Below are 27182 nucleotides of genomic sequence, written 5' to 3'. Positions count from 1 at the left end.
GTGCCTGCTGTGTTAAATTTACATAGCACCCTTGATTTTATGGAATTCACAATCGTTCAGAAGCTTGGATTCATAGACTTGAAAGCAATCTAATAATATACCTTCCAACCTACAAAATTCCATAAAATTCTATGTGATTCTCTTTTCTCCTATCTTCTCTATGGCTTTATTTTTTAGTTTATTTCTAAAATTTATCTCTAAAGTATTTTTATCTTGTGTCTAAATTGATATATTTTTCCCATACTGCTAAATAGCTAACCCATCTTCATGTACTGTCTGTTTTAATAGGATGCTATTTTAGCATTAGAGAAAGAATTATCTGGAATATTCTGGGACCTAGGGAAAACTTTGTCAGACACCTCTTCAGGATAATTTCTTTTCTTAAGAAGCACCTCTTCTCAGGAGTTTAATTCTTCTTGTTTTGCAATCATTTGCAATCTCTCCTCTGGAAGATCACAAAAATCAGAAAAGCAGCTATATGTTACTCATCTGTATTTCCATAGGCAGAGCGCTGTGTGCACGAAGGAAGGACCGATGAAAGTGAATCAAGGAATGCCATCTCTCGGTTAGATCTTGGTTTATTCTGGGCCAGCAGTAGTCTGTGGGTCCCTGGGGCCATTTCAGAGCTGTCTGCAATTTTGAAACTATTTTCACAACACTAAGATGTTATTTGCCTTTTCACTGTGTTGACATTTGCACTGATGGTACAAAAGCAATGGTGGTTAATATTGCTGGTGCTTAAGCATAAACCAAAGCAGTGGCTCCAAACCATACTAGTAGTCACCATATTCTACATGCCATGCACTGACATTTTATATAAAAATGTTCTTTATGAAGCAGTGAAAATTGTTAATTTTAAGTCTCAACTACTGAGCACATGTCTTTTTTAATATTATGAGTGATGACATGGGAACAATGTATAAAATACCTTCTACTGAATATTGAAATCCATTAGTTGTCTCAAGGAAAAGCATTTGTGTGATTAAGTTGCTAGCTGAACTCGCTGCTTTTTTCATGGAACACTATTTTTATCTGAGGGCACTACTGACAAATTATGATTATTCAGACTTGAATATTTGGCATACATTTTCTTGTGAATTCAAGGAGGGAAACCTCAGTTCAAGGAAAACAACTGACATTTGTTGCCAATGCTTAAATTTCAAGCACAAATTAGAATTTTGGAAAATGTGTGTTTACCATGTGAATTCAATAGCTTCTCAATACTTCTTGACTTTTTTAATGAGATCCATGGTGATATTAATAGATGGGATTTTGGGGGGGGGATGTTATATAGTGAAGTTAGATTCTACATTGCAACTAACCTTTCAAAACACTACCGCTTGTTGAGTTTGGAACAAATTTTCTTCATGTACTTAAACAAAAACAACATACAACAATAGATGGAATGCAGAAGCTGATCTGGGACTCCCACTGTCCACTATTAAGGTGGACAGAAAATAGATTTGCACACAATGCCAGTCGTTTCATTTTATTATTTTTTTTTATTTTGGAAAATATAGTTATTTTTCATTAAGATATTTATGTCATGGGTTTATTTTTTAAACAAATTAACATTTTTTTCAGTTCTAATGTCTAATATGGCAAATAATCAGTAGATCATTTATATAAGCAAAAGGTCTTTGGGGTCCTCAATCGTTTTTTTAAGAGTCTTGTAAAGGGGTCCTAAGGCTGAAAGTTTGAGAACTGCAGCTGGAAGCTAACGCTTATTACAGTGGAACCTAATTCTTTGCGCGTCCCTTTCCACTGTCAGAATGAAAGGTCAAAATCTACCCGGGCTTTACATTAGCGTTCTCTACGCAGAGGGAGAAAGACGCCTAGGATCAGCTCAGGGCCCGAGGGAGTAAGGAGCCAAGAGGGCGTCTCCGGTCTCTGTGGAAACCGTTCTTCCCTGGTTTCCGGGAGCTTGTCCTTCGTTCCTCTCCGCCTGCGATTGGAGCAGGCTGTCAGTGGGCGGTGCATCGGGGAAAAGGCGGGGCTTCATCTTCGTCCCGGAGCCACTCGCATGAGCGCACTGACGTCACGCAAAACGCCGCTGCCCTGACGCCCAGCTTGTGCAACCACGGCGGAGACGCTGGGTTTATCTCTCGGAGGGGGCGTGAGCGGCCTGCGCGGCCTGCGCGGCAGGGTCCTAGCCCTGGGCGCCGGCAGTCTCTGTCGCCCGCGTTTTCCTGCCTGGTGCTCCCCGGCGCGTCCGTGTAGTCGTCATGGAGCTGGTTTTAAACCGAACGGATTATTTACAGGTAAACCCAAGGGATGAGGCGGGCGCTGCGCTGGTCGAGTCCCGTTCTCTGAGAGGATTCGTTCCTTCCACTGACGTAAAGCTGGGTCGCCAGGAGCGGGTGCGGAAACCAAGGAGCTGGGCTGGGTGCTGCCCTCCCGGTTCCCCTCTTCGCAGGCAGCTCCGCCTTGTCTGTGACGGTCCGCCGGGACTGGGAAAGAAAAGGCACAAGCTCCCGCCGTGCCGGCGCGGGCGGGTCCTAAGGATGCTCCCCGCGTCCCGACGCGGTCTGATCCGGAATTCCTCCTCCAGGGCCCTTCCCGCCTCCTCCCCGCCTGCAACTAATTCCCGAATCTTCGTCTCTACCTGGTCCCTTCTCCCGAGCGCCAGACAATTGTTTCTTACTGTGAGCTGGACCACATCAGTCAGAGCATAATAAAAGCAATTCCAACCATTTATTGTGCATCTAGTTTATTCTGAGAGTTAGCATACATAAATGTTTAATCGTTTTAAGAATTTTCAAAGTAGTCAGTATTAGAAATGAGGACCCAAGGGCTTAGAGAAGATAAATTATTTGCATAATTGCTAAAAATTATGGAGTTGCTGTTTTGGACTCCGGAGCTGGTGTTCTTTCTGTTACACTGCACTGCCTTCCAGAGTTCTTTCAGCCCTTGAATTCTCTTTCTCCGAATTCCCTGTCTCCTCCTTTTTCAGCCATCCCATTTTAGCTGATGGTACAGATGTTTGCCCAATTTTCCAGGGAATTATGCTAGGTACTTCCCACCTGAATATCTTCCATATCCAACTGGTCATCACATCCTGTTGCTTTTATCTCCTAAATATCTCTTGAATTTGTACCATTTTCCTCTGTTACCCTCAGTTTGATTTATCATCTTCCCTTGCTTGAATAATTGAAATAGCTTTCTATTGGGGCTCCTTAGCCTCCACTTTCATCTCTCCAAGCCATCCTTCACATCTCTTGCTAGATTGATGTTTCAAAAATACAAACCTAGACAGATTACTTTAAATTTTAATCCTACTCCCTGGAATGCAGAATAATTATCTGTGCTATATGCAAGTTCTTTCATGCTGTGTTGTTTTCTCCAGCTTCTCTCCCATTAGTCCCATCCTCCTCCCCTAACAGTGACAGTTCCCTGCCCAATAAGCCATGCTGTTTTCATTCTCTGCGCCTTTTGTAAAATAATTTAAATCATCAGTTAGATAGGATGTTACTGACATCAGCATGTTTGGTATTTTATTTATTTACTTATTTATTTTAGAGACAGGGTTTTTGCTTTGTTGCCCAGGCGGAGTGCAATGGCACAATCAAGCTCACTGTTACCTTGAATTCCTAGACTCAAGCAATCCTCTTGCCTTGGACTCCTGAGTAGCTGGGACTACAGGCATGCACCACCACGTCAGACTGATTTTTAAATTTTTTTGTAGAGATGAGGTCTCCTATGTTGCCCAGGCTAGTCTTGAACTCCTGGCCTCAAGTGATCCTCCTGCCGTGGCCTCTCAAAGTGCTGGGATTATAGGTATAAGCCATCATGCTTGGCTAACATATTTGGTATTTTAGCAGAAATCTTCTATGTTGCATTTTTTAATAACTATAACCTATTTTCAAAAATTTTTAATCACTTTAGAAAACAACTAAATGAAGTTAGAAAAGAAGGCTTCTAGAAATATTTTTTTCATAATGTTCCTTACTGGTAATGTCACACATTTATTTTTAGTGACAACTTTATAGGATAAATTACTGTTTGGGTTGTTTCCTATATGCTTTCTGACTTTTGTGATATATTTCATTAGAAAATAAGTTCATAGACTGGATACTATGGCTCACTTTTATAATCCCAGCACCACGGGAAGCTGAGGCAGGAGGATTGCTTGAGGCCAAGAGTTTAGCCTGGGTGACATAGTGAGACCCCATCTCTAAAAAATTTTTTTTTAAAGTGCATCACTGATATTAATAGTTATATTGCTAATTTCAGTTAAAGAAAAAAAAAAACTCACTATGACCTGAGTCTGCTGATGCTTTTAATCTCTGATGTAATAACTTCAAATTAAATTCACTAAGTGGCTGGTGTTTTTTTCTATAGGTGGGAGTGACTTCTCAGAAGACTATGAAGCTACTTCCTGCCACAAAACATAAAGCTACACAAAAGGTATCGTATAGATTCTGATTGTTCTACTTTTCCCTACCTCTGACAGTAGAGAGGTGCATATTAATAAATTATTCTTTCAAAAGTGCTAACGTTAAAGAGGACATTAATTTTTAAAAATTTGAACAGAAGTTGGAATACCAAGGGACATTTATAGACAATAATATTGGACATTAAAACTATTACATACAGTTAATAGTGTAAGCAAATTTGCTAAAAATCATACTCCATTTTTCTGGTAATAATCTATTATGCTGTGTGTACTGGTATCTACCAGATTGTGTATGTGGAAAAAGAAATAAGAAAAATGATATGGAGAAAATGCGTTTTTAAAACTTTAAAATAGTTACAAATAAGATAGAATACCCAGGAATAAATTTAACCAAAGAGGTGAAAGACCTCTACAATAAAAACTACAAAACACTGATGGAAGAAATTGAAGTAGATACAAACTAATGGAAAGATGTCCCATGCTCATGGATTAGAAAAATTAATATTGTTAAAATGACCATACTACCCAAAGGAATCTATGGATTCAATGCAGTCTCTCTCAAAATACCAATGACATTCTTCACAGAAATAGAAAAAAAAATCCTAAAATTTGTATAGAAACCACAAAACACTCCTAATAGCCAAAGCAATCCTGAACAAAAAGAACAAAACTGGAAGTATCATTCTACCAGACCTCAAAATATACTACAAAGCTGTAATAACCAAAACACCATGATACTGGCATAAAAACAGACACACAGACCAATGGAACAGAATAGGGAACCCAGAAATTAATCCACATATCTACAGCCAACTGATTTTTGACAAAGTTGCCAAGAACACTCATTGAGGAAAGGACAGTCTCTTTAATGAATGGAGATGCGAAAACTAGATATCCATGTGCCGAAGAGTGAAACTAGTCTCCTACCTCTTACCCTATACAAAAATCAATTCAAAATGCATCAGAGACCTAAATGTAAGATCTGAAACAATAAAACTACCAGAAGAAAACATAGGGGAAATGATTCAGGACATTTGGGAAAAGATTTTATGAAAATCTCAAAAAAACAGGCAGCCAAAGAAGAAGTAAACAAATGGAATTATATCAAACTAAAAAGCTGCACAGCAAAGGAAACAACAGAGTGAAAAGATAATCTACAGAATGGGAGAATATATTTGTAAACTACTCATTTGACAGAGGATTAATACCCAGAATATAAAGAAGATTTACAAATGGCCAAGAAATATATGAAAAATTGTTCAACATCACTAATCATCAGGGAAATAAAATCAAAACCACAGTGAAGGGTTGGGCATAGTAGCTCATGCTGGTAATCTCAGCACTTTTGAGTCTAAGGTGGGAGGATTGATTGAGGCCAGGAGTTCGAGACCAGTCCAGGTAACAACATAGTGAGACCCCAATTGTACAAAAACTAAAAAATAAAAATATAAAAAATTAGTTGGGATTGTGGTGCATGTGTGTAATTCTAGTCACTTGGGAGGCTGAGGCACAGGATTGCTTGAGCTCAGCAGTTCCAGGTTGCAGTGAGCTGTGATCATCCCACTGTGTTCTACCCTGTTTCTAAAAACAAAACAAAACCACCACAATGAGGTATCATGGTATCATCTCACCCAAGTTAGAATGGATATTAGCAAAAAGACAAAAAATAACAAATGCTGGCACAGATGCGGAGAAAAGGGAACACTTTTGTACTGTTAGTGGGAATGTAAGCTAGTATAACCCATATGGAGAACATAGAAATTCCTGAAAAAACTACAAATAGAACTATTAATACTATATGATCCAGCAATCCCACTACTGGGAATTTACATGTTTACCTCTATGTTTACTGTAGCACTATTCACAATAGCTAAGATATGGAATCAACCTAGGTGTCCAACAGCAGATGGGAATGGATAAAGAAAATGTAGTCTGTATACACAATGAAATACTACTGAGCCATAAAAAAGAATGAAATCCTGTTATTTTTGGCAACATGGATGGAACTGGAGGACATTATGTTAAGTGAAATAAGGCAGGAACAGAAAGTTGAAATGCTGTATGTTCTCTCTCATATGTGGAAGCTAAAAAAAGTTGATCTTATAAAAGCAAAATATAGGACAGGATACTAGAGGCTGGGAAGAGTAGAGGGAAGGAAGGGATAAGGAGAGATTTGTTACAGGATCAAAATTACAGCTAGATAGGAAGAATAAGCTCTAGTGTTGTGTACCACTGTAGGGTGACTATGGTTAACAATAATGTATAATTTCAAATAGGAAGAGGATATTGAACAATCATAACACAAAGAAATATTTGAGATGATTGATATGCTAGTTACCCTGATCTGATCACTATACATTATATGTATCAAAACATCACTATGTATTCCATGAATATGTACAATTATTGCTTGCCAATTAAAAAATAAAAAAGTGAAAAAAAAAATTTTTATTGCCACTTATTATATTCAGTCTACAAGATCAGTACTTCTCAAACTTCTTGGTTTTAGGACCCCTTAACACACTTAAATTGTTGAGGATTTCAAAGAACTTTTGTTTATGTGGGCTATATCTATCAGTGCTTACTGTATTAAAATTAAAACTGAGAATATTTTATTTTAAAAAACAAGCCATTATGTTTACATAAATAACACATTTTTACTGTTTTTCAAAACAAAAAAGAAGTAAGAGTGACATTATGTTACTTTTTTTGTACCTTCTTTACTGTCTGGCAGAAACAGAAGCACATGGATTCTCATATCTGTTTTCTGCATTCAGTCTGTTGCAATATGTTGTTTTGGTTGAAATATATGAAGAAAGTCAGCTTACACTGACAAGATATTTGAAAATATGGAGTACTGTTTAAATAGCTTTTCCAGATAATTAAGACTCTTCCTATTTGATACTACACGTAAGCTGGATAAGTGGTAGTTTCTTAGATGCTAATTGCAGTGTGGAATCTGAAACCATATTGACAAACTTTTCATACTTTGATACATTAAAATCCCTTGGTCTGTTTTTTCCCCATACATGATTTTATAGCATCCAATAATGCTCGTTTAATATGACTACTTGTTGGTTCAATGAGTTACACATAACTTTCAAATGTTGACACATACTAGAATATCAAATCACATTTGTTCATATCACTGTTGATTTCATCAGAAAAGTTAAGTATTTCAAAGATGTCATGCTCACAGAGGCACATACAAGTCTTCCAAGGTGCTGATTTTCATTTGAAAGCTCATATTTTATCATTGGCAACAAATAATGTCAGTTGTTTTTCTTTTCTTTGAAGCGACAGGCTCACTTCCTTCAGTTTAAAGAAAATGTCTATGAAGTATCCAAGTGTTAACAGTGGTTTTCAGTTATTCTTTAATTCTTAAAAATGGTGTTTCTTGCACAAGGGCTTTTCCTTAAGACTGTTTTGGTATGCAGCAGAAGTGCTTTATGCATACTTCCTATTTTGTTACACTAAATATTAAAAAGACATGTACTTGGGTTGAGATTTAATAAAATTAATGGTATTTATTGCTTCATCAAGGGCATTCTTAAGTGAAATGATTTTTTTTTCTTTACTCTCAAGTGGAGATAAAGATTATGGTGACTACTGGTATAGTTTGGTGTCATCTTTTTTAAACTTTAAAAAATTTTTTTTTTAGGTATCATTGTTTTGATTCTTTCCAGATACTGGCAATTTTACCCACCATTGCTTCTGCATCATCATTGCAAATATCAACCCAGTGAAAAAAGAAAGTAAAGATTTACAGTGATTAAAAAAATAGTTTTGAACTGGCAGATTCCCTAAAATGGTCTCATTGACCGCCCCCCTGCCAAGGAGTCCAGCGATCACACTATGGGAATCCCTGTTAATGGATCATTATTTTACAAATTATTAGAGTAGTATATTGTCAAAATATTCAAAACCTTAACTATTCTTATATATTTTTTCCATCTGAAAATAATTATTTATGAATATACATTGTTCTTGGAAGAGTGTCTACAGCTTTCATCAAATACACAAAGGGGTTTATGATCCCTGCAGAAAGTTAAGAATCAATGGCCCAAGAACATGCTCTGTACAATATGAACTTTTTGATATTTGGGACTTGTTTTATGTCCTAGTACATGCATGTACATGGTCAATTTTCTAATGTTCCTGTGCTTGAAAAGAACACTTATACTCTAATTTTGGGATGAGTGATTAATTAATTTATTATATACACACACACCCTTATATGTGTAATGTGTACATGCACATATAGATACATGTGTGCATATAAGGTAAAAGATAATTGTTCTTCTAATGTATATCCTTATCTTTTGTTTGCTTAATCATCCATTTCTGAGAAAGAAATGTTAAAATTTGCCTTTGTATTTCTTTCAAAATAATTCATTGGCCACATGTTGATAATTGAAGCTGGGTGATAGATATGTGAGAATTCATTATAATATTTTGTGTACTTTTTGAATGTTAATTTTTTCATTGAGAAGGTTTAAAAATTATCAAATAGGTCAGTCACAACCCTTATTTTTTTTTTTTTTAATTACGTGTCATCCTTGCTCAGGGGCCATGCTAATCTTCTGTGTATCGTTCCAATTTTAGTATATGTGTTGCCGAAGCGAGCACACACAACCCTTATTTGATAATCTGTTTTGAAAGTTAGTCTTTTTTTTTTTTTTTTTTTTTTTTTTGAGACAGAGTCTCACTTTGTTGCCCAGGCTAGAGTGAGTGCCGTGGCGTCAGCCTAGCTCACAGCAACCTCAAACTCCTGAGCTCAAGCGATCCTCCTGTCTCAGCCTCCCGAGTAGCTGGGACTACAGGCATGCGCCACCATGCCCGGCTAATTTTTTCCATATATATTTTTAGCTGTCCATATAATTTCTTTCTATTTTTAGTAGAGATGGGGTCTCGCTCTTGCTCAGGCTGGTCTCAAACTCCTGAGCTCAAACGATCCGCCCACCTCGGCCTCCCAGAGTGCTAGGATTACAGGCGTGAGCCACCGCGCCCGGCCGAAAGTTAGTCTTAAAATGTTGCTCCAGTTACGAAAAAAAAATTACTTCTTGGGCCATTTATGCCCATATTTTCTTTTTCTGTCAACACTGTAGTAATAAAATATGTGGCCAAGTACTTTTGTAAGGGCTTTCTATAGCCTTCTTTTGGCTCTTATTCTTTGGAGGATTAACTTTTGTGAGGGTGTCTTTTCTAGATTTTCTGATCTCTATTTTTAATGTCATAATTTATGTATTGAGAATCTTGTTTTCTCCATATACAAATCACTAGGGTATAATAATAGTAATTTTAGATTTCCCCTCCCATTACAGGTAGTTATTGGAGATCATGATGGGGTAGTTATGTGCTTTGGCATGAAGAAAGGAGAAGCAATGGTAAGTATAGCTTTTTAAAGGGGGAAAAATGGTTTTCTAAAAGAGAAATACACTACTTATTGAATACTCCTAGGTTAAAAATTTCCAAAAATACAGGCAATGGAATATGGGTTGTGAGGGAAGTAGTTATATGAAGTATGAGGCTGCAGACAGCACAGTCATTTGCTAGCTAGTTGTAAAACACCTTTGGCAGCCTATGGTGGTGCTTTCCGTGCTGTGTAACACTGAGGTCCCCAACCCTTGGGCTGAGGATGGGTACCAGTCCATGTCCTGTTAGGAACTGGGCCACACAGCAGAAGGTGAGTGACGAGTGAGCAAAGCTTCATCTGTATTTACAGTAGCTCCCCATTGCTTACGTCACTGCATAAGCTCCACCTCCTGTCACATCAACAGCAGCATTAAATTCTCATAGGAGCACGACCCCTACTATAACCGTACATGCAAGGGATCTAGGTTGCAGCTCCTTATGAAAATCTAATGCCTGATGATCTGAGGTGGAGCTGAGGCGGTGATGCTAGCACTGGGGAGCGGCTGCAAATACAGATTATCATTAGCAGAGAGGTTTGACTGCACAATACGTATAATGTGCATGAATCATCCTGAAACCCGCTCCCCGCCCCACCCCAAGCTGTGGAACAGTTGTCTTCCATGAAACCGGTCCCTGGTGCCAAAAAGGTTGGGGACTGCTGGTGTAAAATTATTATTTTTTTTTTTATTTTTTAATAGAAACAGGGTCTTGCTGTTGCCTAGGCTGGTCTCAAACTCCTGAGCTCAAGCAATTCTCCTGCCTCGACCTCCCAGAGTGCTAGGATTACAGGCGTGAGCCACCACGCCTGGCCTAGTGTAACATTATTACCTCAAATTTAGGGGCTTAAAACAACACACATTTATTATCCGACAGTTTCTGTGGTTCAGAAGTCTGGGCTCCAGGTTTCACATGGCTATAATTTAGGTATTGGCTGGGCTATATTCCTTTCTAGAGCATGGGGTTTTATTCCAAGCTCATGTGGTTGCTGGCAGAAATCAGTTCCTTGCTGTTGTAGGACTGTGATGCCCTTTATTGCCGTCTATAAGCTAGAGGCTGCTCTCAGCCCTTTGAGGCCTCTACAGTTCCTTGCCATGTGGTCCTCTCACAGTTCCTCTCGCAATAGGGTAACTTAGTTCTTCAAAGCCAGCAGGAAAATCTCTAGTCTTCTAAGATGGAGTCTTATATAGCATAATGTAATCATGGAAGGGGCTATCCATCACTTTTACCACTTAATGTAACCTAATCAAGGAAGTGATTACTATTATATCATCCTATTCACAGGTCATAGTTTACAAGTGGTGGGTCTGCAATGTCAACTCTGATATTCATGGTATATTATATTGGCATTTACAAAAAGATGAAGAATAAAAACTACTAGAAACCCAATGCTTCCATTATCATATATTCTTTCAGATATTTTATTCTCTGCATGAAGTCTTTGGTGGGAGAAGGAAAGAAACCGGTGCAAATAATAAAATGGAAAATAACCAAGAAAAAAATAGTGATAAGAATGTTGTTTTCAGTCTGGGCATGGTGGCTCATGCCTGTAATTCTAGCACTTTGGGATGCCAAGGTAGGGGAATTGCTTAAGGCCAGGAGTTTAAGACCAACGTAGTGAGACCCTGTGTCTACAAAAAAATAAAAAATTAGCCAGGTGTGATGATAGCTGCCTGAAGTCCCAGCTACTTAGGAGGCTGAGCCAGGAGGATTGCTTGAGCCCAGAAGTTTGAAGCTGCAGTGAGCTATGATCAAGCCACTGTACTCTAGCTCAGTCAACAGAGTGAGATCCTGTCTCAATAAAAATATAAATAAATAAATAAAAATGTTGTTTTCAGTTAAATACAGAGATACATGATTATAGGTATTAAGTTATACATTCACATTTTCAGTAAATTCTATAGTCTTCAAATATTAAAATTTATAAACATTGAAAAGCCAGGAGAGATTAGTTTTAAAAAATTAATTGAAGTGTAAAAACGTGTTCGTTGGATCTAAAGAATTTGCCAAGTGAACTTCCCTGTTGATAGGAGTATTATTTAAGCTGAGTGCTTCTCAAATTTTAATGTGCATTAAACCAGCTACAGAATCTTGTTAAAATTCAGATTTTCATTCAGTTGATCTAAGGTTGAGCCTTATATTCTACATTTTTAATAAATTTAGTGATGCTAATGTTGCTGCTTAGTGAACCCTACTTTGATTTGTGAGAGTGTAGACTTCAATGATGCAATAATATTATATTTAGGGGAATATCTTGTCCAAAGTTTAAGGATACTTAGCAAAATACCTGAAAACCCACTAAATAGATTATTATCTAAAGTTGTTTTTATGTAGTAGAACTATAATATTTTGTAAGTTTAAAATCAAGATTTTTTTATGGTAAAAGAAAATGCTTACAATAAGATAATTTGTGTAATTTTTTCCAAAATGATTTTTGCAGGCAGTGTTCAAGACTTTACCGGGGCAGAAGATTGCAAGGCTGGAACTAGGAGGGGTTCTTAACACACCTCAGGAGAGAATTTTTATTGCTGCAGGATCTGAGATTAGAGGCTTCACAAAGAGAGGAAAACAGTTCCTCTCTTTTGAAACAAACCTCACTGAAAGCATTAAAGCTATGTATGTTTATTTTTTTATTTTTACATATTTACAATATTTTAGATAGATGTAGGGCATCTGATTAAGTATCGTATCTTAATAGGTTTTCTGGAAAATAAAATTTACTAAAAGTATTAGTCAGAAACTAAATTTGACCTAGAATCAATATAAAATTGATTGGTTGTTAAAATGTTATTTTCTTTTTAAGAACCTTACAGTATTTATACATTCATTTTTGACTACTTGGTGCAGTTATGATTCTTGATCAAGGTATGGAGGAAAAATTGAGAGAAATCTCTAGATATTTAGGTTCATGTTCCTTGGCTATATCTTTGGTAGTTCTGGTGTTGAGGTAGCATCGTTATGTTAAAAAGCTGGCTGTCAAAAGTTGGTGACTACCAATAGGGTATAATTTCAGATGAATCAGGTAAGACTCTAAGTGAAAAATAGGTCGCTTAATGGCTTTCTGATATGTGAAATTTTGCAATTAAAATTTTAGTTTTTGAATCACGGGGAGGTGGAAAGGGCTTTAAAGTTCATCTCATACCCTGTTCCTCAAACCTGCTACTTAGGAGAATCCCTTGGGATGCTTAAACAATTTATTCCTTGTTGTACCTCCTCACACCTGCTGAATCAAAATAATCAAGAGTGTTTTTTTGTTTTTAATGTTCTTCATTTGAATCTGATGCAGCCAACTTGTATAAGCAACCAGACTCCTTGGTTTAGAAACTACCAATTCAGTCTGGAGTTCTGTGTAATGCACAGCACATCTCCTGATGTTTGGGCTGTAAAACTTTTGCTTGTTTGGAAGTAGAAGTATGTAATTTCAAGTGGTTTAACAAGAATGTGACACTTCTGAAATACTCTTGTAGATAGACATGGCCAATGATAATTGTGAAATAATAAAATCAAAGTAATATATTAATATATTCAGAGAGGTATGTGAATAATGGTATGAGGAAGATAAGGAGTTTCTCAATAATAGTTTCTTTAACTATAATAGTTTCCTGAATGTTTTTATTGGAATGGTAGAGGTGGGATAGAAAAGTTCTTTACTCAGTTTTTGAAAATTGATTTTCTGAATCCCCCCATTTATAAAGTTTCATAGAAAAAAAGATTATGACTTGAAAATATTGAGTAAGGAAACTGACCACTTACATCATTGGTCATCACACATCCTTCCTTGCGTAATGCTGCCATCTGTCCCCACTGTTGTCAACAGCAGTGATTGCTAAATAGTACTTTGGCCAATATAATGCAGATTTATTCAAAATGGAATTGCAAATCTTGAAAAAGATAAAGAATTTCCTGAGGTTGATAAAAATGATATTAAGAAAACTACTCAATCATATGTAGAACCACAAAGTGAGACCACTTAATAACTGAAGAGAAACATCAGTGAAAATCATTATAGGATAAGCTTTTCAAAGAATAACTTTAAGGCCGGGCGCGGTGGCTCACGCCTGTAATCCTAGCACTCTGGGAGGCCGAGGTGGGCGGATCGTTTGAGCTCAGGAGTTCGAGACCAGCCTGAGCAAGAGCGAGACCCCATCTCTACTAAAAAATAGAAAGAAATTATATGGACAGCTAAAAATATATATAGAAAAAATTAGCCGGGCATGGTGGCACATGCCTGTAGTCCCAGCTACTCGGGAGGCTGAGGCAGGAGGATCACTTGAGCTCAGGAGTCTGAGGTTGCTGTGAGCCAAGCTGACGCCACGGCACTCACTCTAGCCTGGGCAACAAAGTGAGACTCTGTCTCAAAAAAAAAAAAAAAAAAAAAAAAAAAAAAGAATAACTTTAATATGAAAAAATTTAAATAGACCTTGGAGCTCTATTTAAAGGAATAGATGAAACCTTCAAATAAAATTACCCTTTTTTTGATCATATAGGGATAGAAATCTAGAAATGAAAGATATACTATACTAGTATATAACTTTTGTCCAAAAATTTCAGCTTCCCCAAGCGAAAACTTGATTCAGTCTAAGAATTAGAACATAGTGGTATATTGCCTAAATTTTGTTATATATAATTTGAAATGAACTTGATTTCATGTTTTTTCAAGACACAGTTCTAATAAAATCATTTTTTTCTACTGCTTCTCATTTAATTTGAGGTAGATTCACTTCAAATAGACTTTTCCGGGCAATTTAGTGTGGTAGTAAGAAAGCTAACTCTAAGTCAGGTGCAGTGGCACATACCTATAGTCCCAGGTACTTGGGAAACTGAGGCAGGAGGTTCACTTGAACAATATACGGAGACCCCTGTCTCAAAAAAAAGCTAACTCTAGAGCTAAAAAAAATACCTGAGTTGTAATCCAGTCTACTACTTACTAATGATGTAATTAACTTACTGGTAGGCAAGTTAATTAACATTTTATTATTCACCTGTGAAAAGGAATAATAATGGTCCATGGTTTATAGGGTTATGAGGATTAATTGAGCTAATACATGTAAATCACTTAGGACAGTGATTGGCACAAAGTGTACAAAAAAAGTTACTTTTTGACAATTGTCTTCCGATATAGACAATTAATTATTATCTTGTCTTTGTTTTCAGTTTTTCTGAGCTCAGCTTTTATTGAGAAGCCTGAGGCCTTAAGATCCTCATTTTCAGCTTTCAAAATTGAAAACAGTATTAAACCAAAAAGGCTAGAAATTAACTGGGGAAAATGAAAATAAATTGTGTTCTCTAAGTCTGTGATACAATGATAGTAAACTATGTAAATAAACTTTTGATTTCATCTCTGAAAATTCATGAGTTACTTGTGCTTATTTTCAGAAATATGGTTGTATTAAATTACTATTTTAATGTTCTCAGGCACATATCTGGCTCAGACCTCTTTCTCAGTGCAAGTTACATCTATAACCATTACTGTGACTGCAAAGACCAACATTATTACCTTTGTGGGGATAAAATCAATGATGTCATCTGCCTTCCAGTGGAAAGATTACCTCATATCGTACCAATATTGGCCTGTCAAGACAGAATGCTCAGAGTTTTACAGGTTGCTGTTATTTGCATTTTATAATTTTTCATATTTTAGGTAAATGAATATTGATAAACATTATATATTTGAGACAAATTACTTTAGTAATTACTACTTTAGTGTCCTACATAAAATTATATCTGAGAAAATGTTTTAAATAATTTAAATGATACATTAATTTTTTAAATTGAATCAAATGTGTTGAAATCTTTCACCAGTTTTTAGAGAGGCATATATGGAAGGAAAAGGAAACTTCCCTTCCCAGTCTATGATTTCTAAGCTAGCACAATCAGAATGGAGTACTTTTGCTACAGAGAAGCTTTCCTAGCCTTGTTTTGTTTTGTTTTGTTTTCTTCCTCCATTACCCTCTCCTTCCTCAAAAAATCAAATTAAAGGAGGAAATTGGGCTGGAGAGAGGGTGTTATATAACGAGTTTATCCAGAATTTTTGACAATATGTAGAATAAAGTAAGTACTCAGTAAATATTTGTTGGATAAGTAAATGAGTGATGGGGAAAAATCATTTTGGTGTCTTTATATTTCTGGTAAAAACCATGATTGGCTAAAACAGCTGCTTCAGGTCATTATTACTAATAATAGTTACCACTGTGTCTTCTTGAGAGTGGCTTTCAATAAAATACACACACACATATACACACTTGCACACATTATAGGACGCTTACAATGAAGTTTAAATGTAAATAGCATATAATATGTAGATTAATTAGATCAGAAACATAGGCTGATAATAGTTGGTGTAGTTGATCAAAAAGTTTCACTATGAAGTCCATGCCATCACAGGATATCTCTCTTTTTGGAATTTCATAGCCAGCTGGCCATTTCTTGGCATCAGGTCTTTTGTAGAAAGAAAAATCTAGTGAGTCCATGAGGGATTCTTTCCCCCCTGTGGGCACAGTAATGTTCGAGGTTTATTCTAGAGGTACGAATAATTAATTTCTTTTCCTGGCCTATACTTTCAAATATGAGTTGTTTGAAAATGGCTTTTAACAAGAACAGGCTAGTATCCAATTAAAAATTGATCTGGCTCAATTCTAGGATTCTGTTTTGTTTAGTAAGAAGAGATCCATATGCTTATTGCTTAAAAAAAAATTCACTAAGGATTTATGGAACGTAGAGTTGAAATCTTTCCCTATGCCCTGCATACCTCTCCCGCACTCCCCATCTGCCTTTGTAGGCAATCCATTACCCCAGAGGTTACTTCCTAACAGTTTTGTGTATATTTTGTATTTATATAGTTATGTATAGATATCTATAAATTTTAAAATTATATTTTAAATAAAAGATAAAGCATATGGCTCTCATATGTTCTAAATATAAAATTTTTTAAAAACAAAAATATATTTAGTATAATTTTGCAAATTGTGTTTTTATTGAATATATCATGGATATTTTTTTCAATATTAGTATAAGTATTACGTCTTTTTTCTTTTTTTCTGTAAAGACAAAGTGTTGCTATGTTGTCCAGGCTGGTCTTGAGCTCTTGGCCTCAAGTGATCCTCCAGCCTTGGCCTCCCAAGGTGCTGGGATTACAGGCATGAGTCATTGCACCTGGCCAGCAGTTTTATTCTAGATGTTATTAAGAGTACCATATTTGAATACTGATGTTATCCATGAATGCCTATGTTATTTTAAATATGTATTCTTTTTCAGTTTTTAAATACTTGTTCTCCTTCAGGGATCTGATGTAATGCATGAAGTTCAAATTTCTGGCCCACCTACTGTCTTAGCACTACACAATGGAAATGGCGGTAATCAGGATTTCATTTTTCACAATCAATTAGCTGTTTATAAAAAACATTGAGTGAAAATGGGGAAGTTTAGAAAGGACATGAATTAGAATTGAGACAGCTGCCTTCTGATAACTTGCCAGTAACTAAAAGTAATGAGTTATTGAACTTTAATTTTCAGTTTCTTCATCTTGAAATTAGATGATGGGGAACAGTCTTATCTCTTATGGTTATAAAATTCTGTGACTATATAACCATGCTCCCAAATTAAGTTTTCTGTCCTTTTATAACACTTTTAAAAATGAGATTTTTACATGAGAATATTTTAATTTTAAAGATACTATGAATTGTGGGATAAATATAATATGTTGACTTTAATTATAACTAGGTGACTCTGGAGAAGACGTTTTGTTTGGAACATCAGATGGAAAACTTGGGCTTACTCAGGTCACTACACCCAAACCAATACTCAAGTGGCAAATTCAAAATGAAAAAAAGAGGGGAGGTATGCTTTTGATGTAGTTCAGACTCTGAAATTTCAATGATTCTTAAGTAAAATATCTTAGATTATATAATTCATTGTGTTTTATTTATTCATACTATATAGCAGATTCATCAATTCACAGAGCCACCTCTGATTTATCTACTATTTCTTAGGTCTGCTAAAGTAAGAAATGCTTATAGTAATTTGGGATAGATAGGTTTTATAGGGTTCCCCATTCTATGTCTGGGGTAGGGAATTAATTGGAATCTGGAAGTCTTTGGTATGAGGCAAAGAAGTAGTATAGTGGGTCAGGGATAATTCCTGTTTTCTAAGGAATTTATGCCTTTCTGAGGAGACTTTATAACTGACTTGGTAGGTAGTAAGATGGCTATTTATATGTATAGGATGTTTAGGCATATATTCGTTTATTCCTTCAACAGATATTTGTTAGAGGAGACAGAGTCTAAACTAATTAAAACATGAGGTAGCTTCACCTAGTCACTTGATGAAAATACATTATAGGATAATGAATCTGAGAGTGATGGTGGAAGGAGGAGGGCTACTTTTAGACGGTCAAAGAAAGCCTCTGAGAAGAGGCAAAATTTGAGCTGAGATATGATTGATAAGAAAGAGAGTTAGCAATGTGAAGATTTGAGGGGAAAGAATGTTCCATTAAGAGAAAAAAATGAGTGCAAAGGATTTGAGGCAGAGGCAAACTTGATTCATTTGAAGAACAATAGGAAGACCAGTGTGGCTAAATGCATTAACATGGCAGGGGATGAAATCAGAGAGTTAAGAGTAGAGCCAACTTGTGTAGGTCCTTATAAGCCTTGGAAGAGTAAATATTAATCTGAGTTCAGTAGGAAGTCATTGGAGAATTGCAAGTGGGGGTGTGACATGATCTAATTTACTAAAAGCAAAACAAAGTACACTGGATGGAGAATGGATTTGGGGGAAGCAGGTCAAAATTGAAAGCATGGAGGTCAGTTAGAAGTTATAGTTATTATAATTTATTCTAGTCTAGGCTAGTCCAGGCTCATGGTAGCTGGAAATGGAAAGAAGACAATTTCAATGTATATTGTGGAGGTAGAAGAGATACAATTTGCTAGTGGATTTCATATGTGGGGATGGGGTGTGAGAAAAAGACAGAAATCAGAGAGGTAGCTAAGATTTTTGGCCTGAACAACTGGGTGGTATAATTTACTAAGATGGAAAGGCTAGCAAAGGAGCAATATTGCAAAGGGTGGGGTGCTAAAGAGGAGAATAAGAGTTTTGTTTGGGGCACGGAAAGTTTGAGATGCAGGTGTTTATGAGAAGATGCTGAATTGGACATATGAGTCTGGAGCTCTGAGGAAAGACCAGAGCTGGAGGGAGATGTAAATTTAGGGGTCATTGCCACATAGATTACTTTTAGTATTTAAAGCCATGGAAATTAGATAATTGTGGATGGACAAGAGAAGAGTAACTGCTTATGCTCAAAGTTGTTTTTTCCCCCATTCTGAGTTGGTATATGTGTTTTTTCATTCTTACTTGGTATGTACTTGACTATAACTATTAGTTTTCTTAATAACTTATCACATATCTTTTTTTTTAAAGGTATTTTATGTATTGACAGCTTTGACATTTTGGGTGATGGGGTTAAAGATTTGCTTGTTGGGAGAGATGATGGAATGATGGAAGTGTATAGTTTTGATAATGCAAATGAGCCTCTTCTACGATTTGATCAGGTAAGGTTCGTTAAACAAAGACTATATGTGCTCATTATTTGTCAGATTATTATACTGATGACTGATGGTTTGAATTTTAATAAGTGAGAATATGTTAAAATGTTATGTTTGGTTTAAAATATTGCCATTTTGATGTTATCAGAATCTTTAAACTACTCTTGTGTTTGAATAATAGACCACTGCCTTCAAGCAGAATAATAAATTACTTTTTCATTATACTTTTAAATATTATATACTTCTGAAGTATTAAATATTTTAGTTTTTAATGTATAATAACAGTATGGGAGTAACATTTTATTTTATTTTATTTATTTATTTTTTTCAGTTCATACCTCAGTCGTGAGGGAGTAACATTTTATATGTTTGGGTAATATAAATGAAACTTGTTTTAAAGCAATAAGATTTTAGGAATAACCTTCGTATTTTTAGGACAGTATCAGAAATGTCCTTAAGCAGAGAGGAAAAAGTAGCAATTTCACTTCTAGCTACTGAAGTGCCAGCTTTATAAGAAGAAAAACTAGGTAAAAGTAACTTTAGTATACAAACTGTAAATGTAAGTAAGCTTATTTGTGCCAGGCTATAAAGTCATATACAGAAGCATTCTGGTATAAACCGAATCTTTCATTTTCATGAACTGGTGTTCTCCAATCCAGGGCTTCCCCAGCCTGCCTCATGCAGGAAGCACTGAGACTGTTTACAAAAGAAAAAGTCCACAAATCAGTCTCAACTGTTTTCTTTTTCTTTTTCTTTTTTTCTAATTTCTCTTCATAGTGGTACATCCCAATCCCAACTTAGTTTAACTGCAGTTCAGCAAATACAAGTGGTTTGGAGCATAGGTAAAATATATAGATAATATGAGAATAAAAATGTTACACAGTTGAGTTTATTTTGTAGATTGATTTCAAATTTATTCATCTTACCTTGGTGAAAAAAGTCATCCTGTGAATGATGCAAGTAGTAGTTTAGGCTTCAGAGTATGTAATAATCCTTTGTTGATGATCTCCTGTTTTTTCTTATCAGCCCTTGAGAAACTTTCTTATTTAGACTCCAGTCTCCTCTTTGACTTCTATTCTAAACCCCAGTAACAACACAGCATTTACCTGTTCTGCTGGGTCTGGCACTAAGAAATCCTATCTTCTCCCTATTTCTTCTGTTTGTCTGATGACAGAGGTACTGCTTTTAGGTTAAGTTTAGGCTGGGAATAGTCTGCCTCATCTTGAATTTATTGTATTTCAACTTAAACTTATATATTCGTTTGCCAGTATTTTCAGGAATGACCAAGTTTGTAAGTTTAGTTCCATGTTGTTTTCTTACATAAACCTTATCCATACTATATTGTCTAGGATCTCTGATTTTATGGTTCCATGACTTAGTGTTTTAAAAATATTAGTTGATGTAGATAAATGTACATCTCCAAGAATTTTACAAAAATGTATTTAGAGTATATAAGATAAATGAATTTCATTAAAATATTGGCAAAAATGTATTAGAAATGAACAGTTTTTAAGGTACTTCTAGGTGAAAGTAAAAGTTATCATAGTCACCTGAAAAACCACTCAGCAAGTGAGAATGTACGTAAATCTACATCTTTCTGCAAGTCAGGTGATTTCCAGTATTTTGCATTCAATAAATTAAAAGAGGACTTAACCAAGTTGTCAGTTGATATATCATTAAAAAACATTTGGGATGGTAGATCAGTTGGTGATTTAGGTAGATAACTTGGAAGATGTTTAAGCAATTGGGTGAATCTTCTGTCACAAAATTTCTTTTATTCTCATCAACATCTTTATGTGACCAAGGTTGATCAGGGCTTAGTCTGTAAAAATGAAAAAGTTTGAAGACTTCTATTATATATGATTGACTGGGACACTTATTCAAAATGCAGATATTTGACTCCACCTGTGAATCTAACTTTATTAGACTTATAATCAAAGCCTTGTCTCTTGAATCTCTTGGGTAATTAACCCCAGGAGCAACTCAGATAGCCTAACTTGCTGTGGCACAGAAGTTTGCCTCCTACAGGGTAGATTAAGAGAATAGCGTTTTGTTAATTGTCTAGTTTAATGGTAGTCACCCCTCCACCTACTCTTTTAAAACGATGGTTCTGGCCTAGTGGCTCACCCCTGTAACCCTAGCACTTTGGGAGGATTGCTTGAGCCAGGAGTTTGAGATCAGCCTGGGCAATATAGTGAGATTCTGTCTCTACAAAAAAAAATAAAAGAAACAAAACTATGGTTCTCAGCCTGGCTTGATAAGAATTTCCTACCTGACTTTTTCAAACTGCTAGTCAAAACTAGTTAGTGGGTTGCCAATGCATTTTTTAAAAAAGTGAAATATTAATAGAATAGATTAGAATATATCAGAGTGCAACACAAACCTTTTAAGTTTTATAGGTGGTTGTGTACATTCGGTGTGACTGTATACCAGATTGCAATATGCAGTTTATTGCTTGCTTTCCAAATAGCTTGGAAGCCAATGACCTAGAACCCTTATTAAAAATACAGATTCCTACTTGACTTACCTAAGTGATTATGAAAGACAAGCTTGGGAAGTATTACTTAGAAGATGGTTATTGTAAACCATGAAGCATCTGAGAAACTTGATTTCTCTCCATAGTAGCAGATTTCCTAAAGGCTCCATATAGGCTATCATCTTCTTTATGCATCTAAAAAACTATTTGGAGAAAACACATGAGAGATAGTCTACAGAATTCAGATAATAAACTAAACTTACTGGGAGTTTTGCTTATATAACTTTTTTTTAAAAAAAACTTCTTTATATAAATAATTTGTGCTCACTGGATGATTATACTGTTAGCTGAGTGGTACATACAAATATATGAGAGTCATTTCAAATCTCCCTACCCAAATTTGAAATCCTGGCCAGGCACAGTGGGTCACACCTAAAATCCTTGCACTTTGGGAGGCTGAGGCAGGAGGATCGCTTGAGCCCAGGAGTTCAAGACCAGCCTGGGCAATATAATGAGACCCTGTCTCCAAAAAAAATTTTTTTTTTTTTTTGTTTGAGACAGAGTCTCACTCTGTTGCCCGGGCTAGAGTGCCGTGGCATCAGCCTAGCTCACAGCAACTTCAAATTCCTGGGCTCGAGCAATCCTCCTGCCTCAGCCTCCCGAGTAGCTGGGACTACAGGGCTACCATGTTTGGCTAATTTTCTCTCTCTCTCTCTCTCTCTCTCTATATATATATATATATATTCAGCTGTCCATATAATTTCTTTCTATTTTTAGTAGAGATGGGGTCTTGCTCTTGCTCAGGCTGGTATCTAACTCCTGAGCTCAAACAATCTGCCGGCCTCGGCCTCCCAGAGTGCTAGGATTACAGGCATGAGCCACCGCGCCCGGCCTAAAAAGTTTTTTAAATTATCTTGATGTGTTGGTATGTGCCTGTAGTCCTAGCTACTCTGGAGGCTGAGCCAGGAGGATTGCTTGAAGCCCAGGAGTTTGAGGCTGCAGTGAGCTACAATGGATCACGCCACTGTACTCCAGCCTGGGTGTCTCTAAAAAAAAGAAAAAAAAAAAAAGAAAAAAACACTGCAGTTTTCTGCCATTTGTTCAATATTTTGTCTTTCTAATCTTAGTGTCTGCATACAATAAGCAGTCAATAAATAATACATGTAGAATGTCTGGAGACAGGAAAATAAGTTTTGTGGCTTATTTTAACATATCTGGGAAACTTTTAGTTACTAATTATGTGCTTGGTCTTAAATTTTTCTAGATATTGTCTGAAAGTGTCACATCTATCCAGGGTGGTTGTGTAGGGAAAGATGGCTATGATGAAATCGTGGTGTCCACATATTCAGGTAAAGTAAATAATAATAGGTAGTTGAAGAAAGATTCAATAACAAAAAATCTAAATTTAATAAATTACTGTTGATGACAACTTTTTAACAAAGTATTACAGTAGTTTCCCCTTATCCACAGGGGCTATGATCTAAGACTCCCAGTGGATGCCTGAAACCTCAGATAGTACTGAATCCTATATATACTGGGTTTTTTCTTATACATTCATACCTACGTATAAAAATTCAATTTATACATTAGACACAGTAGGCAATTAACAACCATAACTAATAATAAAATAGAGCAATTGTAATAGCATTCCAGCATCAAAACTCTTGTGCTTTGGGGCCTTTATTAAGTAAAATAACGGTTACTTAAACACAAGCACTGCATACCACAGCAGTTGATCTGATAGCCAAGATGCCTTCTAAGTGACTAACAAGCAGGTAGTGGACACAGTGGGAAATACACTGGACAAAGGGTTGATTCATATCCAGGGCTAGATGGAGCCAGATGGCTTTCATCATTCTACTCAGAATGGCATGCAGTTTAAAACTTATAAGTTATTTCTGGAATTTTCATTTAATATTTTCAGACTTCCATTGACTAGGTAACTGAAACCATAGAAAGTGAAACCATGGATAAGGGGATACCACTACTGTATTAGTAAATCACTCTTACCTACAGCATTAAAAACTTTATTGGTTAAAAAATAAGGAGGGAGAGTAGGCTTCTTGATTTATAAAATAGTTAATATTTGAATAATATTTTTAAGAGTGCTTAGCATGTCTGTAGTATTTTTAAGTATTAAATGATATTCGTTGGTTTAAGGAGAAGTATTTATTGAAATTTAGTTTATGTTTTGGACTATGTGCATTTCTTATAAAAACTTACTTTTGATTAGATAATTTTTGCATTTTCACAATAGTCACGTGTGAGTTTAAATTTCCATGAAAGTAATTTTTGAAAGACAATTCATATTTTTCAACTATTTTTGAATTTGCTAGAATGTGTTGACTTACTCCGTACTTGAAAACTAAAACTGTTAAGAAGTGCAAGACTCTCATAATCATAGTATTATAGTATGCAGGCAAAAAAAAAAAAAAAAAAATAGTATCACAAAATGCTTAAGTAATTTTTTTTTCCTTTTTTAGGACACAATTCTTGCTCCAGATTAAGTAATTTCTTCATAGTTTGAATGTTTTCTAGCTTGATTTTATGCTTTGTTTCATTTTTTAAAGTAGTCCTAGGCTGTGTTAGGTTAATGTTGGTGAACAAAGGGGCATGTATATTGGGGTTTCTGCTCTATAATGTATAACATATCTCTTTTAACACTGGCAGTACTAAATGTTGCATAATTGTAATTCATCTGTACAGGCTGGGTTACAGGTCTGACAACAGAGCCAATTCATAAGGAAAGTGGACCAGGAGAAGAACTAAAAATCAATCAGGAGATGCAGAATAAAATTTCTTCTTTACGGTAACATTGAGCTTTTTGTTTGCTTTTTCTCCCATCTCATGAAGTGTGTGGTTGTTGTTTTTTATTACTTATAGATGCAGTATATTTTATTGGAAGGAATAATGTAATTAGTCTATCACCTTTTAAAATGAGAGTTTATGGGTTTGAGAAAATTAGCAGTGCTGATTAATATTTTGGAGTTAGAAATATACTTTCATATGCTTTATTCTATATTGACTTTTGTAGATCAAGAATTTTTTTTTTTTTTTCATTTGTTTGGTCATAGAGAGTTTTTGTTTTTCACAGACATTAGAAAGAACCCAACACAGATGACTGTGTATCTCATTGACTCTAATGTTCACTGACCCTCTGAACCTATATTGTTAGTTTAAAAGTTTTCTTACTGGAACTGAGTAACGTTGACTCTCTTAGATACAGGGATTGCTTTCATGGCCTGCTCAATTTGACATGTCCTGTGAAAAGGAACCCTAGACTCACGTAAAGTTGCTTCATACGATTAAGAAGTGGGAGTTGCTGAAATTTTTAATGACTGCTTGCCCCATTTCAACCTCTGCTAAGCTCTTGTGTAAATGAGGGCTGATCTTTTATTGGTGGTAGTTGAAGGCTTCAGAAACTTTTAAGGCAGAAAATGCCACAAGTACTCGTAGCACAAACCAGTGCACCAAAGCCACCAGGACAGCAAGCTGTAATGTTCTGGTCCTTGAGGGTGGCCTTTTGACTGAATCCAAATTTTACAGAACAAATCCTTCAAATAAAGGGATTTGTTCTATGAAGTTTAGATTCGGTTGAGAGTCCGTACTTGGGGATCTGGAGGGCCACATGTGGCCTTGAGGCTGCAGGTTCCTCATCCCAATACCTTTTATTTATAACAAAATCTACCCACCTCGATGCCACTGGAATGTAAGCTTTCTGAGAAGCTTTGTTTGTTTATTCATTCAGTACTTGAAATATTGCTGGGTACATAGGAGTAAATATGTAATATTTAGCAATAAATATTCCTTGGATAAATGAAGCTTTTCCTTTGTTCATTGCACAAATGCCTTCCAATCTCCTCCCCAGACTTTTCTCCTAAATTGGGGCTAGCTAAGCCTCATGTTGTGCTACCCCAGTTACTGTTAATTTCATTTGCATGTGGCTTTTCCCCTTAGCTGCAGCTACTCTAAGCAATACTTGTACAATCTCAGTAAAATCCTCTCCAACACTTAGTAGAACTTAAGCTGTGCCACTGGTTCATGATCATCCTTGTGATCCCCAAAATCTTAAAACTCTGCAGCTTCCTCCTTATTTTGTTCACCTACCTTAATGTCTTACTGAAAAGTATATATTTACTGGCTTCACCACATTTTGTTTCTTCTTATTAAGTCTAATATGTTCTTCTGCCACATTAGTTTCTCTTCTGATTAGTACTATTAATATATGTAACTGTACCTAGATTTCATGTGTTAGAATTGATTATTTGCAACCTGCCTTGATGCTTAGATTCTTGATTAATTTTGCTGATGTGGGACTGAGTAGATGTTTTAATTTTTGGATTAGGGATAAAGAATGTAGAATCATTTGGTCAGTCTAGAAGCAAAATTTTGTTCCTAGTTCTAGCTCAACCAGTAAAACCCATTTTGCAAAAGCAAATGTCTCAAATTTTTGTAAACATTCAAAAGACTTCAAATGTTTATACTTACAGGTGACAAAGTTGTATATATTTTCCTCCAGGAGTGAGTTGGAACATCTGCAGTATAAAGTGTTGCAGGAAAGAGAGAACTATCAACAGTGTTCTCAATCAAACAAAGCAAAATCAGTAGTACCTTCATTTAGCATAAATGACAAATTTACATTAAATAAAGATGATGCCAGCTACACCCTTATCTTAGAGGTGCAGACTGCAATAGATAATGTCTTAATACAGGTAAGCAAAATATCTACTTTCTTAGTTATATGACTGGGATCTATTTTGCAAACCAATCAGAAGCACTAATTATTATTGAATGCTTTTAGTGTTAGTAATTTTGAATGTTTTGGCTTTTTAGTCTTCTATTAGATAATCAGTTTGCTCATAATTTATTGGAGTTATATCATTACTTCTATTTGTCCTATAATTAATAAACAAAAGATGTACTTAATTTTCAGGAAAAGATAGAAAGGACAGTAAGGATTTTCTTCTTTGGCTACTCTCTGGGAGAATGTTAACAGAGATGTGACTTAGAAAACTACTGTATTTAATGCCTTTATTAGAACTTCTTAAAAAGTCCCAAACACTAAAATGATAGCTTACAGTACAGCTTGCTCATTAACCTAATAGTTTCTAGGTAGGTTAATAGGCAAAGAAGATAATTCCAAAGGGTGAAATTTAGAGATAATAATGTGCAACCCCATTTATCACTATATATATTTACTTACTTATTTAAATTGGAAGATATTCAGGAAGTAGAAAAGGATGATAGGATGAATGGAAAACAAGCAAAAGATAGTAAACCCATCACAAAATGAGAAAATAATAAATTAGAGAAAGAAGACCAGATTTAAAAAGATGTTATGGAGAGGTCAGATTATTGATTA

General features: G+C 35.7%; 1 protein-coding gene and 1 non-coding gene across 2 annotated transcripts in view; one reads left to right on the top strand and one right to left on the bottom strand.

The window, feature by feature from the left end:
- The first annotated feature begins 2203 nt into the window (after positions 1 to 2203).
- The window catches only part of BBS7 (Bardet-Biedl syndrome 7), a 40683-nt gene continuing 15704 nt past the window's right edge, over positions 2204 to 27182 (top strand). Inside the window, exons 1-11 of the mRNA XM_069493327.1 lie at positions 2204 to 2261; positions 4342 to 4407; positions 9721 to 9783; positions 12249 to 12424; positions 15224 to 15410; positions 17088 to 17160; positions 17528 to 17644; positions 19220 to 19350; positions 23085 to 23169; positions 24527 to 24629; positions 26340 to 26532. Of these exons, the coding sequence (XP_069349428.1) occupies positions 2226 to 2261; positions 4342 to 4407; positions 9721 to 9783; positions 12249 to 12424; positions 15224 to 15410; positions 17088 to 17160; positions 17528 to 17644; positions 19220 to 19350; positions 23085 to 23169; positions 24527 to 24629; positions 26340 to 26532 (1230 nt within the window). The 5' untranslated portion in view covers positions 2204 to 2225. The remainder of the gene's footprint in view (positions 2262 to 4341; positions 4408 to 9720; positions 9784 to 12248; positions 12425 to 15223; positions 15411 to 17087; positions 17161 to 17527; positions 17645 to 19219; positions 19351 to 23084; positions 23170 to 24526; positions 24630 to 26339; positions 26533 to 27182) is intronic.
- LOC138399204 (U6 spliceosomal RNA) lies at positions 8919 to 9025 on the bottom strand. Its single transcript, XR_011236103.1, has one exon. It is a non-coding gene; the product is annotated as a U6 spliceosomal RNA (small nuclear RNA).

This window comes from Eulemur rufifrons, chromosome 18 (genome assembly GCF_041146395.1).
Source record: "Eulemur rufifrons isolate Redbay chromosome 18, OSU_ERuf_1, whole genome shotgun sequence".
NCBI lineage: Eukaryota > Metazoa > Chordata > Mammalia > Primates > Lemuridae > Eulemur > Eulemur rufifrons.
This window is presented reverse-complemented; position numbering and strand designations above follow the sequence as displayed.